Below are 19566 nucleotides of genomic sequence, written 5' to 3'. Positions count from 1 at the left end.
ATTTGCTGATAGTGCAGCACAAGGGGGGGTTGATGCAACAGTTTGCTCCTTGTGTCAGTCGCACCCTTAATCTAGTAGCTGGATCTCTGGTGACACCATGGGCTAGGCTGATTGCCAGTTTTGGGGTCTAAAGCAGGGATTTTTACGATATGGCAAACTGCTGAGTGGGTTCTCACCTGCCACCCAGCATCCAAGAGGTCTGGTTTGGGAAGTTTAAATCACAATTTCAAATTTGGCAGGTTCCGGTGTGGCTAGATTAGGAAAGGTGTGACTAAGCAGTATGGGCATGAGTCTTGGGCGCACATATTGCATGATGAGGCTCAATCTCATTTTAACCCTCCTACCCTTGGTGCGAAGGATGAATCTCTGGGCAGGCTTGAGGCTATAGAGGGGGCAATGGCCTTCACACTCCCTCTAAGGTTTGTGGTATACCCAGGACATTGGTACAGTTGAGATCCACACTCGAACAACTCTGCCGGCTATTCTGGGGTGGGTAACCCAATTCGACAATAGTTTTAAATAAAGTTGCATCCTCTGCATTTAACCATAGTATAGTGTCTATGCCTTGTTGTTTCTAAGTTCACCCAAAAACAAGTTTCTCAAGCAAAATGATATTCTAACAGTCAGAATATATAATCTGTAACAATTAAAGTTTTGATTGCTTATTACTACAATGCAATTTAATAAAATTAAAATAAAATTAACGTAGGTTTATCATTACCTCCTCTCTGAGGAAGTCAGTTGTAGCCCATCTTGATGCAGAAGGTCTGGGGATTTCTGGAGAAGTCTGTGTGGCTTGAGACACATAATCCTGCATTCTGTTTCTGGTAACGCCACCCACTTGCTGCACTGTAGCACTCGATTTCTTGTAGTTCAACACATTGTTGCTTAGTGGTTGATTATCTGTTTCACAGACACACAGCAGGAAGTTTGAAATGTTTAGTTTTTATTGAATCTTGTTAATATTGAATTAAAAGGGCCAACAAGTACAATTTTAACATTAAGTATAGGTATACTTACATCATCTTGTCACTATCACATTAAAATAAAAGGTATATATTTTAGAAGGGAGAAAAAAGGGGTGTGTGTGTGTGTGTGTGGCAGCTTAAAGAAAGAAATTGTAAATATGAACAATGATGAAAATCATCATCATGGAAAAATTATTTTAAATGATTAGTTAACTAAACATAAGGAAACTAACTATTCAAAAGTATATCTAAATAATATTTTAGACTGGGATTGTCACATGTATGTAACTTGCACTCAAGTCAATGGGAATTTTGTCTATTTATTAATAATAATAATAGTATTACAATAGTGCCTATTGTATGTCTAGGCTGCAGTTAAACACCCATGGCTGGCCTGTGTCAGCTGACTCAGGTTCCTGGGGCTTGGGCTTCAGGTCTATAAAGTTGTGGTGTTGACATTCAGGCTCAGGCTGGAGCCTAGAGACTGAGATCCTCCTGCCTCATGGTGTCCCAAAGCTTGGGCTCCAGCCTGAGTGTCTACATTGGAATTGTACAGTCCCGCAGCCCATGCCCCATGAACCCAAGTCATCCGTGGGTGTTTAACTGAAGTGTAGACATACCCCAAGGATTCCAGTCAGGATGGGGCCTGTACTTACATATGAAGACATGGTGTGAAAAGCCTTCTGGACCAGGTCCTTAACACAAGACAATTTAAAATATTTCCACGTTTAACATTAAAAGAAACTTTCTTCTATTTAATATGATTAAAGATACACTTGTGTGTTTAACGTACTTGCAGGCAGGGCAAAATAAGAGGTACAGTTTTTTAGTTATCTAAATCTTCATAAACATTTCTCTCTAAACTACATGAATTTGCCATTGTATTAAAAAGCCCCATACTTCAGGGTTCATAACTATGTATACAGATATACACATCTCTTCTTTGCTGAAGGTACTTGACCTCCACTTTGGCATCCACTACACCTGAGGCGTCTATACCAAAGGAATAGGGAAACATGAGAGAACTTTATAACTTAAATATATTTTACCGAATGGGGAGAAGAATACAAATGATTGAAACAGACCTTAGAATTGTATATTTGCACATACAATAATAAACACTCACAGTTTTCAGTTCTGAAGCATCTAAGATGATTAAGAAGCATAATTCTAATGTACCAGATGATGTAAACAAAAATATATGCAAGCTATCCTCACTTTGTGTAGGTGGATTCATTAGGTATCTGTGCAAGGTAAGTGCTGAAGACCCATCTTCTAAATATAAGTCTTTATTACATGTTGTTATGCAGTATGATTTGTCTGTATATAGTGTATGTCCACACACCCAAACTACGTGTTTGCATACAAATGAGTGTATGCACACAAGTATGTTCTTCATATGTAACAGAGAGGTTAAATCCCAGTTTTAGATGCAAATCTCAATGCAATTCTTCCTATGGATCTACTATGGTACCTCCATAATACACAGAATCACAAGCAGATACTTGTTCTGACAGAGAATTTTTTTTGTTTTAAACTACATCTGATATGGTATCTACTGTTCCTGTCCTCTTTGTTTCACACAGATTGCTCAGAAGTCTTCCCTCGTGTAGATACCACCGTTAAGTTTATTTAGTGTTTTATTCTACCACCTTCCACATTCAATTAGTCACAGCAGTCACAATGTCATCCAGTTTTACTGTCTTTTCTCCAAAAGGGAGGGAGGAGAAAAGGTGTCTCCTCCTCTCAGAGAACTCCATTATGTCAGGCCCAGCCTCCCTCTCTCTCTCTTCTGCCTCTCTCCGTCTCCCACTTCCTTCCTGTGCTCTTTTATCCACTCTCCTTCTTAATGGGCTAATTAGTTGTGAGCTCCAATCGGGGACTCCTCTCCTTAATCAGCCCCCTCCCAGAGGGGTAACAGGTTAATTAGTGATGAGAGTGCTTGTTCAGCATTCTGTCATACAATGCTTTAATGTGTTTCCTTATTATATGTGCAGAATCGGGCACAATGGGGCCATGGATTCCAGGTGCTACTGCAATGCAAATAAGTAGTAATAAATAACAGTAATTAGTTGTTCATTATGTAGTTACCTGTAATATATAAGAAATAGCTGAGATAACAAGTCTCCACTTCTCTGCAACATTTAAGCAGTTAAATTGTGTTTAGTCATCTCTGAAAGAATCTGGAATTGAATACATGTTCTATGAAGTGATATGAACCACTATGCATCCATTGGTTTGACTTGCAGGACCACGGCCACAGTCAAAACACTGCTATTGAGGATTGTTTTCCCTGGCTAGACTGTATTCAGTTTCAGTTGTAATGTACAATGTACACTGTGACTACATCTACACTATGAACTAGGGGTGTGTTTCCTCTTATATTCACACTATATTCACAATTATATTCATCAGTACATGTACACAAATAGGAATCACACCCCTAACTCATAGCATAGACATAGCCACAGTGCGATTAGCAATTCTGTGGGGTAACTCACTTTTAATTACTAGCTATATGTTCAAAACAATGTTCACGCAAAGTAGAAACATTACATAAATATAGCAGCATGTACTTTCAATTGTTAACATGATAGATTTTGGGGAGAATGTATCAATACACACCTCTGATGCAAAAAGAGCCATCGTCATTCCTCTCTAACAAAAGTAGGTCAATATGCAGTGTTACAGGGGCTTGTTCAGGAGCTGAGAGATTATCACGTGGGCTGTCATCCTACAGAATAAAAGTAATAAAAATAGGATTTTTAATGTTGTCTCTCATTATCAATGGTAGGAAATCAAACCAGCTAATTAGAAACTTCAGTTAAACATATTTGAACGGAGTTAATGAAACCCCCAAACTCCTCTCATTAGAAGTGCATTTTCTAATCAGATATCTACAAAATGTCAGTACCATTAAAATTACTATGACCTACAAAAACACAAAGAGCCAAATTTATGTCTGATGAAATCCCATTGAAGTCAGCATATATAGTTTTGACTAGAATACCTCAATGAGAACAAAGCAAAGCAAGACATTCTTTAGTACAGGAGCCCTCACCAGAAATGAAGTTAACAAACCAGTGCTATATAATCTCTCATCTGATTGTCCCTCGAACTCTTTAAAGACAGTAGGGCTGCACCCACCATACTCTGGGGAACGGTTTTTTTGTTTGTTTTAAGAATTTGCATTGGGATGATAGCTGTCATAGTTCAGCCATATCAATGCAGACAAAAGACGCCTCACAAACTGCTTGTGGTTTCTCCTCAATTACGACTCACTGTTCCTGTCAAGCAGAGTAATGTGTCTAATGCCAGCAGAAAGAAAACATATCAACAGCATTATCAGCATCAGCAGATAAATAACTAAAAAAAATTGTTAAAGTGTGACAGCTTTTTCAAAGCACAAAGACTGCAGTATGAAAAAACAACCCTCAAAACTCACTCAGGAAACAGTGTGCCAACTTCAATGCAAAGAAAATATCACACTAAATGGGCAATCCAGCCATAAAGTGAAGAACTGATTGACTTCATGGTGACTTGGTGAGGGTAGCACATACAGTGAATTCTTCACTCCCCATAACCTCTTATTAATAACAGCTTAATGTACAGTCTTTATCTACAAAATTGACTATTTTGTCAAAAAAACTTTACCTGAGCCTGCCCTTCCTGCCAGGAAAATACAGAAGACCAGTTTTCAAAAATTAGAGGAATATATGCTAAAGCATTCATTTCTGAATTTGGGCACTCAATTTGGTGCTTAAGTGACAATTTGAGCTGCAAACGCCTTCACTAAGTGCCCTCTGTGCTGCTCCAATGGCACAAATGGCACTTAAAAACTGCCTAAGCAAGCAGTTGAAAATTTCCCTAGCACAGACAATCCTAAGATGTTGTAGGGCCATCATATAAGGAGCTGATGGAACAGGGAGGGAATCAGAACTTAGTTGCATGCCTGAGCTGGCAGAATGGAGACTGCCCTAGCTGGTGCAACTTAAAGCAGTGCTTAAATTTAAGCTTGAGTGTGGCACAGTTTATGCTTGAGCCCCAAATGTAGAATTAGGCACCTCCTATCTTGGGTCTCAAATTTGGGAATTGCGTTCCTTGCATCTCTCACTGTTTTGAAATTTTCCAAGGCTATTTGTGTCTGAGGGTTTTTTATTTTTGGTTTTGGCAGCAGTGACACTATAACTCTAAATCTCTTTTAAAACAAACAAAAAAAAACCAAACCTTCCTTACACTTATCATAGCCTTTCTGGTTGCCCCTCAGTGAAATCATTGTCTGCTTGAAGTGTTTTAGGGGAAAAACTAGGAGACTGCACTGCAGTATTCTCTTAATGTTGCTATTTTAAGCCACACTAGTGCGAAAGGCTTGTATTATTCAGTAAATATTTCTAGGTAGGGTAGAACATGAAATCTGGGCTCTAGTTAGTAGGCAAGCTGAAATGAACTTGAGCCCTCATAACCTCTTTCCTCCTTCTATGCTAAGCTCTCATCACCACAACTATTCTCGAAAGAGGGCTGATGAGCCTATAGCATACGTCTCTGTTAATGCTGATTTTGATTGGAAAGCAGGTGCTACTGCAAAGCAACAACAGGCTCACTCTACCCTTGGGAAATTGGAACACCTTATCTGTTACAGTCCCAGCGGCTGCTATTCTGGGGACTATGACATGGTAAAGGAAAAAAAAGACAAAAAGTATAAAATATTAATTCCTATAACCAGTTTGGTCATGCACCAAATTTACTTCTAGGCAAGCCCTTGAGCTAACCCAGTTCATGGATTTTTAAAATTGCTTTAGTGTTATCTAATCGTAAATATCCAATTACGACTTTAAAGAATAAGATATGAGTTTCTTTGAAGTTAACTATATCCAGATTACTAACTTATCAGTAAAGAAACAAGGACATACAGTCTAAACAGTTAAGAAAAGCAAAATGGCTCCTAATTAACATACTTTTAAATTAATCCTTGTATTAGAAACTTTAATCTTCATAGGCATTACTGCTGCAACAGTTTCATCTTCTAGAAAATGCTGAATGTTCATGAGGGAAGATGTTAGGAATTCAGCACTAAAATTCTCCACGTGACACTGTAGAAAGCCATTTTTTACAGCCAGCAGAGAGTGTACTACAGCACTTGGCCCATTTTCCCATCTCAAATTAATTTCAGGTGATGACTTAATTGGTCCAGCCACAGATTTATGATCGGAACCTAGTGTAGAAGAAAACAAAATTAGGATTAAAACTTTTAGAGCACACAAAAAGCACTCCAATAAGGAATCAGTATGCAATCATTTCTACCTGCATTGTAGTTACATAATCACAGGAGTAGAAGAAACATAACTAGTTTTCCAACAAATTAACCAATTTCCACTTTTTTATTCAGAAAACCCCATACTTGAGATAAATCAGAATTTTAATAGTACATACGCATAATGTATTGTGAGCAATTTTCTATCACCTTTTTTCTCATCTCTTAATTTCTAATTTAAAAGTAGTACAAGGAGCAATAAACGGTACATACGAATAGCTTGTAATAGACATAACAGTATACATGTATATATAAGGATCCTGCCTTCTTTCAGCATGCAAAACTTGTGTTGTCTTCAGTGGGAGATCTGTATGCACAGTAAATACAAAACCAAGCCCATCACAAGCTTTTTTGTTTTGTTTTGTTTTGAATAAATTACTTAAGACTATGATTTAGGAAAGCACTAGTCTATCCATGCTCAGGAGAGTACTTAATGCATTTAACTAAGTGCTCTCTTGAACAAAATGATTACTTACCTGTATTGTAGCTCTCTTTCTTTGAGATGGGCAGTTGTGGAATACACATGCAAACCACATCTTAAAGAACAGTCACAATAAAGATAAGTAACCGTTTTTTCCTTCTTCAAGTGGTTGCAGACATGTATTTCACTCAGATGACTCACAAACAATACTATTAGGAGGTAGGGCTCGGAGTCTACTTAAGTAGCGATGGCAGAATTGCTCTCCCAAATTCGCATCAGATCTTGAAGCAGTCATGACGACATAACAATGCATGAAAGTATGCACAGAGGGACCAAATGGTAGTATTTCTTAGGGCCATCCCCATGCTGGACATTTGCAGGGCTGCTGAAATGGCCCATTCAATGAGGGTTCAGGCTAACAGTCTCTCCAGAAAGGGGTGTTTAATGCCGTCATGGAAGTAACACACATGGAAACTGTCTGTGCTGAAACTGCCTTACCTTTCCTACTGTCAGCAAATGAGACACAAAGCCAAGGAGAGAACTTAAAAGGATTGGTTCAGTCCAGATAATAGCCAGTGCTCACCTTATGTCCAAAGTATGAAGTTGCTCTTCATCACTACTTGCAGCTTCAGGAGAAAAAAAAACAGGTAAGTATATTGGTTTGCTGAGATGGAATGCTGGAACTACTTTGGTTAAAAATTTAGACTGAGGCCTCAAGGCTCTTTATCTTGGAAAACAACATACATGAGGTCCTGCCGTTAGATCCTGAAGCTCACACACTTGAGGGAAAAATTGATGGCACTCCTTATTGTCTTTCATTGTGAATAGATCAACTGATGAATACCCCAAGCTTTGAAGATGGTCCTCAGCCCACTGTTCTTGAGGGATCTTTTGTGATGCCAGGAGAATGTCCTGCTGAGATGGTTGCCCAGTTGATTCTGGGAGTCAGGTAAGTGAGCAGCAATGGGACCAATGTCTTCCCTGATACAAAAGTGCCAGAATTTCATCGCTTCTTGACAAAGCTGTTCAGATCATGCCCCTCCCTGTCTGTGCAGACAGTACATTGCAGTTGTATTGTCGATGAGTATCTGTACTGGTGAGCCCTTGATGTGAGGGAGAAAAGCACAGCAAGCACTATGAATGCTTGAAGCCCGAAGATATTGAAATGAAGAGCTGCTACTTGCACTATCCACAAAGCTTGGGTTCTACACCCACCTCTGAAAGCACCTCACCCTATCAGAGAGGCATTAATAATGATTGTCTTGATCAGGTGGCAGCAAGCAAATACCACACCTCTGCATATGTTTTTCTTATCCATCCACCATTATTAGGAACCCAGGAGGAACCTGGATCAACTTGTACAACCGGTGTCTGTTCAGTCAATGGACTAACTTCGGCCACCCCTGAGGGATGCACACGCATAGCCTGGCATGCAGGGTCACTTAAGTATATGAGGCCATGTGGCCTAGTAACGCTAGACATTCTTGGACTGTGGTGGTGGGGTATAACTTGAGAGGGTATAACTTGAGAGAAGCACATAACTGGCAAATAGTCTGAAAACTGTCCTGTGGGAGAAAAGCCATCAAATATGTAGAATAGAGTAGGGCCTAAATAATTTGATTTTTTGTGTGGGAATTACTGTGGACTCTCTCTTGTTCAGCATGAGTCTTAGATGACGGAAAAGACAGATAAGCTGGACATGGCAGAGAACCTGGGGCTTGAATCTACCTTGCACTAACACATCATCTAGGTAAGGAAAGACACAAATCCCCTTTCTCCTTCAGTAGGCCACCACCACTGCCATGTACTTGATAAATATGTGTGAGGCTGAGGACTGGACAAAAGAAGTGTATTGATAATGTTGTCCTGCCATTACTAATCTCAGAATCTTGTCACTTGTCAACACTTACACATGGAAGTAGGTGACTTGTTGATTGAGGGCTGATGCCAAAGCCGAAGATCACACTGGTACCAACACAATATGCATTGGTGCCGAAGATGATGCCAGGATTTAGTCTTTGTCGTGTTTCTTGGTTGATACCAGCACTGATACCACTAAATCTCTGTACTGGAGCCAAAGATCCAGATGGGCTGGGAGCAGCAGGAGATGCCTTCACTTCAAAGGACCCCTGTACCACAGGAAGAATCCATGAGAGAAAGACAGACACAGACTTTTGATGCCACAAACTTGTGATGGTGGTACCACCAGTAATGCTGGTGCTGGAACGGTCTCTCTTGTACTAGACTCAACAGCTATCCCATAGCCAGTACCAGAGTTGATGGTACAGTACCAATACCTTCCCGCTGCAGTGCTGGGGAGAGAGAGGTTGACGGCCCACTTGTACATGAGTACCCAAGGAGTCCCGAGAATGTTTCCAGTCCTCCTTCAAAGAAGAACCACCACCACATATCTTCAGTCTGGAGGGGCTCCAATATGTTTTTTGGGTCTTCTTTCCGGGAAGCCCTGACGGCAACTGACCTCTCTTTTTCCAAGGAAAAGAGTCTGAGTCCAGGGATCTGTCAGAGATCACTGCAGCCTCCATAACAGATTACATGTAAGAGGCAGGGTGTGCAGTTGAAGGCCCTGATTCCGAGGCAGGTTTCAGTGCTTGCTTCATAAAGTGTTGCTTGAGGCCTAGATTTTTGGATGTCTGTGTTCTGTTTTTTAAAAAAATGGCAGATACTGCACCTCTCTTTAATATGTTCCTTACTGAGGCACAAAAGGCAGAGAATGGAGGGGTCACTATTGTGAACAGACACTTCTCAAGACAAGCAGCGCTTGAAGTCTGGTGAGCGCTGCATGCCATCGGTGCATCACACCAAAAACTAATTCATAATAGTTAAAACAATAAAGGAAACCTAACTACTGGGTACTATTTACAGGAAAAGCAGAAAGCTGAATTCACTGACACAGTTCCAGCACCAGCATTATTGCTGTAACGCCACCACAAGCTTATGAGGCATCAACAGAAAAAAAATGTGAGGTAAACCTCCCGGGTAGCTCTGACTCAGGCCACAGATGGTGAGAAGGAACTGAAGGGGGTCGGGGCAGTAGAACCCTTATATAGCCGCAGAAGAGGCCATAAGGATGTGCCAGGCATGTGTGCCACCCCACCAGGTACTGCTACAGAAAACTCTCTGGCTCTGGTGTGCTGGACATGAATAAACCTGAGTGGAATACAAGTGTGCAACCACTTGAAGAAGGGATGTTTTCCCGAATCAATGCCTTAATGTGTAAAAAAGAAAGTAACTGGTACTCAGAAAACTGAAACAATTTAATAGCTAGAATAAAGGGCCAGATGCTGCTCCCATTACTTCAATGGGAACAGGAGTGTGTACTAATAAAATAGAGCAGCAGTTTCTGATTATTAGTCTCAATATATCTACCTACTGGAGGGCAACTGACACACTGAATTGGGCATTTCTATAAGAGGAAGCTCACACACTTGAGGGAAATATTAGATAAAATTTCAATATTCATCCATTTGCTATGCAAAAGAAATAGATCCTTTCCCTACTTATTATCTCTTCAGGTTTAACACACTAAAAATAACTAGTACCAAAAAGAATAGTTAAAATCCTTCTGAATCAGTTTACTGGCTGATTGTTATGTAGCTATAACTTGTAAGGCTTGCACTCAAATATTTTTAAGCTGTACTATACTATTCACATTGAGTATCATGATTAGAGAGTAGACTGACTGGCCCAGACGCTCAGATGGTAGGCAATTGAAGTATGCTTGCTGATATAATTCAAGTGAAGTCAATTGAACTATGCTGAAATTCTGGCCCTTACTTCAAATTTATCCTTTTCACAACAGAGGGATTATTTTTAAATATTAATTTAGATGTTTTCAATTAAACCTCTCCAGTTCTCTAAGTACATTCCAACAATTTCAAACTGGGAAATCAGAAACAGTTACAGGTGGATTTAATTTAAAGTCATTCAAGTACGACTAACCAGGAACCAGATTTTGGATCATAATTTTTTTCCTATTTCTATTTTCATTTCTTTCCCTATGCTATCCCTTATCCTCCCCAACTATACTTGACTATGCATTTGCCAAGAAAGTAACTTTCTAAGTGTCTTCCAGCTCCTTCTGCTACATTGCTTTTACCAAGGTTACACCCTCATACACATCCCAAGCTCCATGGGATTTTCCTTTGTTGCAATGTACCCTGGGATGCCTCTAAAGAAGCGAAGCCATGCTCCACAGAACTAGTGATCTCTATGGAATTGTGCATCTGATTTATGGACAGAGGCAATGAATTTAATTGAAATAAGGTCCCAATGATGTTCACATGATACATTCAAGAGACACATACCACTACGGAGTTCTACTTATTTTAAGACATATTTGGACCTACTGCAAAAGTGATTCTAGACTAGGTGCAGGTACAGGGCTAGATAGTAACTTTCCTTAAATAAGATATTTAAAATTAACAAGAAGTGTGGATGTTGAGATGCAGTTCCACAGACTAGAATTTTTAAAGTTATTTTGAAGTAAAGAATGATCTGATCTCATTGAAGGCTCACCAGACCAAGAAATACTCAAATTTAAAAAAAAGTTTGAGAGTGATAATAATGAAGTTCCAGCTTTATCAAATATCAACAATCTAATGTGGGATATCTCATAAAAAGTGAATCAGCAGAATTCAATGTAATTCATTTGGTTTTAGTTTTGTTTTTTTACTCACACCATCCTGAGCAGTTCTATTTTTATTCCCCTCCCACTCACTGCTTGATAATTAGGAAAGAAATTAATTGGAATAGAATCACAAGGCTAATACAGATATTTTTATATGATTATGTATTAGAGGGAGGACAACCATAAAACTTCCAATAACTCTTTCACAGTAAAAACAAATGTTTTTTCAACTCAAATTCAATAGTGAGAGTGGAATTGAAATCTCTTGTTAATTCTTACCCACAGTTCTGTTGCAAAGATAATGTCGAACACTGATATTGCCCAACTGGCTTGGTATCACCTGATTCACCTGAAGGCATACTTCTGTGTCTTCACCTTTGATGTCAATTTCACCATTAACGCCAAAGATTTTAAAAACCACAACAGACATCTATCAACAAGTTAAGATACAACTGAGATTATAAATTAATTTTTTTTAAATTACAACTTTCAATTATTAGTGTGGCAAATATAAACAATGCAACAAGCTTACATTCAAATATTACCAAAGGAAACTCATATTAATGCAATTCAAACAAACATTTTGGAATTCAAGCTCCTTATTCACCCACTTTTTCCCCCACTCACCAAAGAGGTACTCAGAGACCCAAAGAACAGTTATTTTTCCTCTTTTTATTTTTCTCATCTTCCACCTTATAATAAACTAGTTGATGCACAATGAAAAGCAGATACTATTTCCCCCTGCAGCCCATCAATACTGATTTGGAAATAGCCAGAAGGGTCACAACAACATGAAATGGTTCCCCCAAAACATTGAATATGCTGTCTTAGTCATACCTATAGTACCTTAAGCATGTGCTTTATATTAAGCATGTGAGTAGCTGACACCATTCAAATGCTGAATCAAAGCCAGAGAGAGGAACCCTAACTAGAGTCCCAAACTCTGACACTGCACAGTAATGCACTGTGCTCTTCTACTAGTCTGCCCTTTCCTCTTATTTTATTAAATTTTATACCTTGTTGTCAGGCAACAAATGTAGTCAACAGCTGCAAAACGTCAAATCTTAGTGCCACTTTTTGAAATATATGGTAATTATTTTTATAATTACGGGCCAAGTTTTCTAAGGAGCCTCAACTCATCTTCTACAAATAGAAAACTACAAGTTAAAATGGAATTTGCACACACACATTCTGTTTTCATACATTATTATTTACATGCACAAATGTAAAGACTATTACTGAAAACTGACCCAAAAGGATACTTACTCATAAGTGTATATATCTAATCATTTGTTAAGAAAGGTTTTCTTTAAAGAGATAATTTGCAAGTGTTTTTTAAAAACTCAGCAACTGTAGAGTTATATGCTGAATGTCTCCAAAGAAAGTGTAGGAGGGAAGTGTGCACAAAACTGATTTCAAAAGCATGCATTTCTTTTCTTTTTTTTTTTTTTTTTTGAGGTGCCCTGTACCCTAAGATTACTACTCTGAATTATGATGACAATTTACTATGCAAGAAACTCAGATAACCACAGTGATGAGCATGGTATAAATAGACAGCTAAATAGAAAAAGAGGAGATGCAACCACCATGGAACTCTATCAGTGCATGAAGATTGCCTTGGGAGGGGAGATGGTTAGAAAAGTGGCTTTTTTTTTTTTTTTTTTTTTTTTTAAACTACAGGGCATGGTGACACAAAGATTACAGTAAATATGTTCTACACTTTGAGTTATATATATATATATTCATATTAAAAAAATTTCACAAAACCATGCCATATATTAAAAAAGAAAAAAGCCACTTAACTGACCGTTCAAGAGGATATCTCCATACTCCAGGTCTCCAAAGTGGGTGTAATGCCACCAGCATAGTACATACTGGGCATTACTTGGAACAGAAGTAGTTAGTCTTCAACTTCAGAGACCCTAAAAAGAAGATAAATCTAAAATCAATTATGTGTTTTAATTCACCCTTATCTGTTATTGGAGCATTCAGAATATAAATCTACATAGCTAATGAATTTTAAAAAATTAATTTTCAAGTCACCTTTAAAAGAAAAAACAAATATTTCAGCACCACTTTAATGTCAGTTACTGTTTAATTTACTAAACTCGCTCCTTTAATGAATTTCAACAACATTACCATTTCTTCATTAGTCTCTTGAGCACTCTCTGAAGCTGCACTGATGGCATCTGGAGATGATCCACCATAATTGTCAACTCCCGTGACTTCATCTTGCATGCTTTCTGCTGGCCTTTGGTAATTCATGCCTGTGATAGCTTCCATATGCATATCATCGGAAAAATATGAAAGGTCAATATAATATAATCTGAATTGTTCATGCATTAATATTAAGATACTATGTGTAATAATATTTAAACCTTTTACAAAAGTTTTTATTTGAATAATTATTAATAAACAAAACTTTATAATTAATAAAATAAATTAGTCAAATAATAGGCATACTGATTTTTATGTCATGTCACGAAGCTCATGTGGCAAACTGATTGTTAGTTAGCACTGGCAACACAGAAGAAAATGTTTTAATTTGTCTATGTTCTTATTGATCGCTCTCTCACAAAATATTGTCTTTGGGTGAAATCCACTCCATATACACTGAGTCCAAGTATTCAGGCTGCATGATGATGGAGCAATTAAGGAGATGAAATCCACCCCTTCAACCCATGCAGCCATGGTGTGGACTGCTTGCTATTCCAGCCTATAGGGTGGAATAGAACCTATAGCTCTTCCATGTCTTTTACACAGGATCCTGGATCCACATGAACATGTGACCCCTTTCCTGCCTAATGCAGTCAATTCATTGTGGCTTCCATGCCAGTATACATGGGCTGGCATAGAGATCTTTCACAGTGCAGAGGGGATGTACAAGCCCCCTGTGTGGCCATTTCATGTACTTCTGGAGAGGTGAGAAGGGTCCTGCTCTTGTCTTCCACAACAGAAGTGAATTTCACCCTGTGAGAAGTTTGTTAAAAGTCACTGAACTGCCAAATATGTATAGATAACATTTTCAAAGCCTTTAGTGTAAGTGGCTATAGTTCTTCTGTTTACAGAGATACTCAGTCAGGCTATATTATTTCCTTTTGTTAAAGCTTTATTTTGTTAAGAACATATGGGCTGAGAATAGTTTTCTATTCAGATGGAAGATAGGAGTACAGAGGAAACTGACCTTTTTAGAGTCTTGCTACTGTACATGTTACTTTTTAACAAAATTATTTCATCGGCCTTCTCTTAGAAGCTCATCATAATTTACATAACCCCACAGTACTACAGATTATCTAAAACTAACAGATATTCAACATCAGGCCAAATTTCTCCCTCAGATACCCACAAATGGCTCCCACTGAAATAATCAGAAGTTGGACATCCACCTGATAGCAGAATTCAGCCAATAAATACAAACTGCACCATGAGGAGAGAGTCAAATTTGTCTGTTTGGTTATTAGAATTGCTGGTATTAATGCCAAAGAAAACCACTTACCCATCCCCTCATTTTTAAAAACCGAAAATCTTGATACACATTTGCAATGGTAAAACACCACCATAATTTAGAGTCCAATCCTGCAAACATCTACTGCTGGCCTACAGTCCACTAATAGGAGTAGTTCCAAGGAATTCCTGGTCCTACAACAACAGTATAATTTGGTTCCCTCCGCCCAAAAAACAACAAAAAAAAACCCCAGAACCACCACCCTTGAAAGAGGTAATAACGGAGTCAATTTTCTGTTTATTTTTAAACTATATCTTTCATCTAAGTAGGAAAATATTTGGTGCCACCAACTGGTGCAGTAAATAGAACTGCTTGAGTAAACCAAACAGAATTTAGCCCACTATATTCTGTTAGCACACTATTAGATAATACTTTCATGTATTATATGTAATTATTTTGTTAAATTTGTTTACCTTTCTCCATAAAACTTTGGCTGTCACTTCCATCACTCTCTAGCAAATGTTCTTCTAACATCATACTATCAATAGAAATAGTATCCAAAGAGACTTGTGATGGACTTCTCTTCATGTTCTTATAAGAAACAGAGAATGCAGGGAGGTTGGACTGGCAGCGTTCCTTAGGCTTTCCACTTTTTAATATAAAGATATTAGGAAATTATTACTTAAAATGAAAAGAATTCTAGAAAAGAAATCAAAATCCTCCAACACAGGAACAAAATTAAAGAAAATATTGGTATGTAATACAAAATAATTCTGTAATCCTTAGGGCAGTGTTTCCCAAACTTGGGACGCCGCTTGTGTAGGGAAAGCCCCTGGCAGGTCGGGACGGTTTGTTTACCTGTCCCGTCCGCAGGTTCCGCAGATTGCAGCTCCCACTGGCCTGGAGCAGCAAACTGTGGCCAGTGGGAGCTGTGATCGGTGGAACCCGTAGCCATAGCAAGTAAACAAACCGTCCAGGCCCGCCCGGGGCCTTCCCTACACAAGTAGCATCCCAAGTTTGGCAAACACCGCCTTACGGGAAAAAAAAATGGAGGTAAACAAAGTAGAGCATTCATTCATTGCAGTGGCCAGCACATCACTCGGCCAGTGCTGCTTCCCACAGCTCCCATTGGCCTGGAGCAGTGAACCATGGCCAGTGGGAGCTGCAATCAGCCGAACCTGCATATGCTGCAGGTAAACAAACCATCCCTGCCTGCCAGCGGCTTTCCCTGAGGGGCTGCATGCCAAAGGTTGCCAATACCTGATCTATGGCAATTATTAATTTTATTTGACTTGTACTATCAACTAACTTTTCCTGGGACATAAAGAGTGAACTCACTACTTAAAATATAAAATCTTTTCTACCTTAATGTAGACTGGGTTGGAGGCATTCTAACTGTAGACACTTTTTCTTTGTTGATTTCAAGCTCTTCAGATTGTAAGGCTGTTTCTGGTTCTAAGTCTGCCACTTTAACAGGAGAGCCTTCAGTTCCACTTTTCTGATCAGTTAACATATTTGAAAAAATACTTTTATCATCCTCTTTATCAGTGAATAACTCAACAGAATCTTCTCTGTTATTTAAAACCCCTATCACCAAATCCCTAGAATACAAGCTACTTTTGTCACTTAATGCTACACAAACGTCTTCTGAATCACTCCTACTAAAAAGTCCACTACAATCTTCATTTGTTTTCCCCAAACACGTATCCAATGCATCATCTGAAAATGACATTCCCTTCTGAAAATCCATATCACTATCTGATTTAAAAAGAAGGGGGTCCATCAAAATGACTTTGTTAACCTCAGTGCTCGCGGACTCAGTTACATAATTAATATCCACACTACCAGTCTGTGTTATATCATTAGTTATTAGTTTACTCTCTGATACAAGAGTTTCCTCATTTTCCAAAGGTGAAAGATCTTCTGCCATGAGACTTTCTTCTTCCAAAACTGGAGACTTGCAGGGTTTTGCTTGAGCCACTGGATGGAGCAATAGAGCTATTTCTGCACTTTCAAGTAAGATCCCAATGCACACATCTGTTTTTTGTGCAGGTTTTCCTGTCACTGCTTCCACATCTTTCCTTAGGTTTTCCAGGAGCAATACAAGGGAGTCATGGAGCAACAATAAGAAATGGAACTGGTAATGATTGATTTGCATGCTCACGTGTTTTTGAATATGAACAAGGACATGTACATCTGCATCAGAGGAAGAACTTGCAGACAGAACTCCTGAAGTGCTGTCTGAAGGATGAAGCTTTTGAATGCCATTGGTCAAGGGCTCTGTCTCAGTGCTATAATATTCCCTCAAAAGTTTTTTGCGCTGAAGTCTATTAGCTAGGTCACTAGAGTCACTTCTTGGAATGTTAAAAGGTGTCTGATAATAAGAAAAGAGTTCCTTTTGTGACTGTGCAAATCTCGTTGGCTGGCAAACCCAAAGGGAGAGTGGGAATGAATCCACAAAGCTTATTGGTCGGCCTTTCCCACTTTTCATTCCTTCATAATCTATCCAAAATTGGGAAAAATGCACAGCCCAGACATCAGTGGCAGCAGATGTTTTTAGTGCATATTTATTTAGCTTTGGGGTGACATAACCTTTATAAACATCATGCATCTTAGTATCTTGTTCATGAGCGTGTCTCTGGAAGATTGGGTGCAGAAGATTAAAACTGTCATGAGATTTGGGAAAGCTGGTGAAAGTTCTACTGAAAAATTCACAATCTTTGAAGTTCTGGAACAAAGCTTCCAGGTCAGAGTGTCTACAGTTTGGCGAGTGCCTTGTGTTTGTAGCAATCATTTCAGAACTCTGAATAGAAATTGCACGTGGCTGATCTTTATGGATTTCAGGTTTCTTTTCAGAGGGAATGATAAACTGCAATAGAAAAATATATTTATCTAGTTACAAAATAGATTATAAAGGTACACACAGTTTTAAAGAAAACAATAGTTATGTGAGGTAAAATAAACAGATGAAATTAAAGTTTTGTAGGCTGCCATGTACACTAATACAGAACAGGAGAGGCCAGGCTCCTGATTCTGCACCTTTTCATCTGGGTTCCCCAAATTTTTACCAAGGCCACCTCATACAAACCTGTTCATACGAAAATTGCTATGAATCTCAATGTCCATGCAATGTCCATGACAGGGCCTCTGGCTTTTCTTTTTTGAAATACACAGGATGGTTACACTGGGCTGAAGTTTCTAATGCTTTAGGTCAGCTCAGAAGTGATTTTGTAGACAGTTAATGAAAAATCTGGTCAACTGTTTTAAAGTTAGCTTAGGGGTTCTCAGACTTTTGTACTGGTGACCCCTTTCACACAGCAAGCCTCTGAGTGTGACCCCCTTATATTAAAAAGTGTTTTTAATGTATATTTAACATAATTAAATATGTTGGAGGCAAAGCAGGGAGTGGGGTGGAGGCTGACAGCTTGCGACCCCCCATGTAATAACTTCACGACCCCGAGGGGTTGAGAACCCCTAAATTAGCTGAACATGAAATCTTAACTCTCCTTCCACATGCATACAAAAGGAACTTTCATTACATGATTGCTCAGTATTGTGCAATACAAAAGTTTTGTATGATTAAAATCTCAGCCTTAACGTTGCATTAACATTTTTTTTGCTATTATAAAAGTACATTTATTAGAACTCTTAAAACCTTGAAGTATTCCACAGTGTGCTAGAATAATCTCAAATTCCACATCTTTACATTCAAAGTGTAAAAGGAAATAATATTTTAGACCCTGATCTTGCATCAGGATCTGCCAACACAGATCCCTGACACCACACATAATGCCAGTGGGATCAATGGGACACCATCCAGGTACAGTAAAAGCTTTGTTATCCGGCCTCTTGGGATAGTGGGGAGTGCCAGTAAGTGAAAAATTCCAGTTAAGTAAGAGGGAAGGAAGTTTGGGTGCAGGAGGGGGCTCAGGACAGGGGGCTGGGGGCACAGGGTGCCATATCTGGGCAGCGTTCATCTCGGTTGGCTCCCCGCAAGAGATGACACGTCCCCTAGGCCAGGGGTTCTCAACCTTTTCCTTTCTGAGGTCCCCCAACATGCTATAAAAACCCCATTATGCACCTGTGCACAGTAACTGGTTTTCTACATATAAAAGCCAGGGCCAGCATTAGGGGGTAGCAAGCAGGGCAATTGCATGGGGCCCCATACCACAGGGGCCCCACAAAGCTACATTGCTCAGGCTTTGGCTTCGGCCTTGGGTAGTGCCTCAGGACTTCAGCCCTGGACTCCAGGAAATCTAACACTGGCTCTGCTTGGCGGCCCCCCTGAAACCAGCTTGCAGACTCCCAGGGAGCCGCAAGACCCCCTGGTTGAGAGTCACTGCCCTAGGCAGAGGTGTGACTAGGAGCCCTGCGTGCTGCCTCCACCCTGAGCGCTGGCTCCACAGATCCCATTGGCCAGGAATGGTGGCCAACAAGAGCTGCAGGGGCTGCGCCTACAGGCGGAGGCAGTGGGCAGAGCCACTTAGCCACGCTTCTGCCTAGGAGCAGCAGGGACATGTTGCCGCTTGCGGGGAGCCGCCCGAAGTGAGCGCTGCCCAGCTCCAGCACCCTGCACCCCAACCCCCTGTCCCTAGACCCCTCCCACACCCAAACTCCCTCCCAAAGCCAGTGCTCTGTATCCACTTCCGCACTCCGAACCCCTCATGGCTGTTCCTCCACCTAGGAGCAGCAGTGACATGTCGCCACTTCTGGGGAGCCACGTGGAGGCAGGTAGGTAACCTGCCAGCCTGGCACCACCCAGACTATAAACCA

General features: G+C 39.7%; 1 protein-coding gene and 1 long non-coding RNA gene across 12 annotated transcripts in view; one reads left to right on the top strand and one right to left on the bottom strand.

Annotated features, from left to right (window-relative positions):
• The window catches only part of UHRF1BP1L (UHRF1 binding protein 1 like), an 80591-nt gene that overhangs the window by 1402 nt on the left and 59623 nt on the right, over positions 1 to 19566 (bottom strand). For 6 of the 11 annotated variants that reach the window (XM_030548463.1, XM_030548462.1, XM_030548465.1 and 3 more), the window contains 7 exons: positions 16158 to 17662; positions 15267 to 15442; positions 13488 to 13624; positions 11628 to 11778; positions 5924 to 6180; positions 3594 to 3702; positions 722 to 903 (listed from right to left, as the gene is read on the bottom strand). In XM_030548463.1, the coding sequence (XP_030404323.1) occupies positions 722 to 903; positions 3594 to 3702; positions 5924 to 6180; positions 11628 to 11778; positions 13488 to 13624; positions 15267 to 15442; positions 16158 to 17662 (2517 nt within the window). The other 5 variants (XR_003998470.1, XM_030548467.1, XM_030548468.1 and 2 more) reach the window with 5 other exon arrangements.
• LOC115644305 overlaps positions 1 to 19566 on the top strand; it is a 54836-nt gene that overhangs the window by 33793 nt on the left and 1477 nt on the right. The window contains exons 2-3 of the long non-coding RNA XR_003998471.1: positions 7529 to 8450; positions 16705 to 16809. This is a non-coding gene — a long non-coding RNA (uncharacterized LOC115644305). The remainder of the gene's footprint in view (positions 1 to 7528; positions 8451 to 16704; positions 16810 to 19566) is intronic.

This window comes from Gopherus evgoodei, chromosome 1, assembly GCF_007399415.2.
Source record: "Gopherus evgoodei ecotype Sinaloan lineage chromosome 1, rGopEvg1_v1.p, whole genome shotgun sequence".
NCBI lineage: Eukaryota > Metazoa > Chordata > Testudines > Testudinidae > Gopherus > Gopherus evgoodei.
The sequence above is the reverse complement of the archived record's forward strand: the minus strand, read 5'-3'. Positions and strand labels throughout refer to the sequence as shown.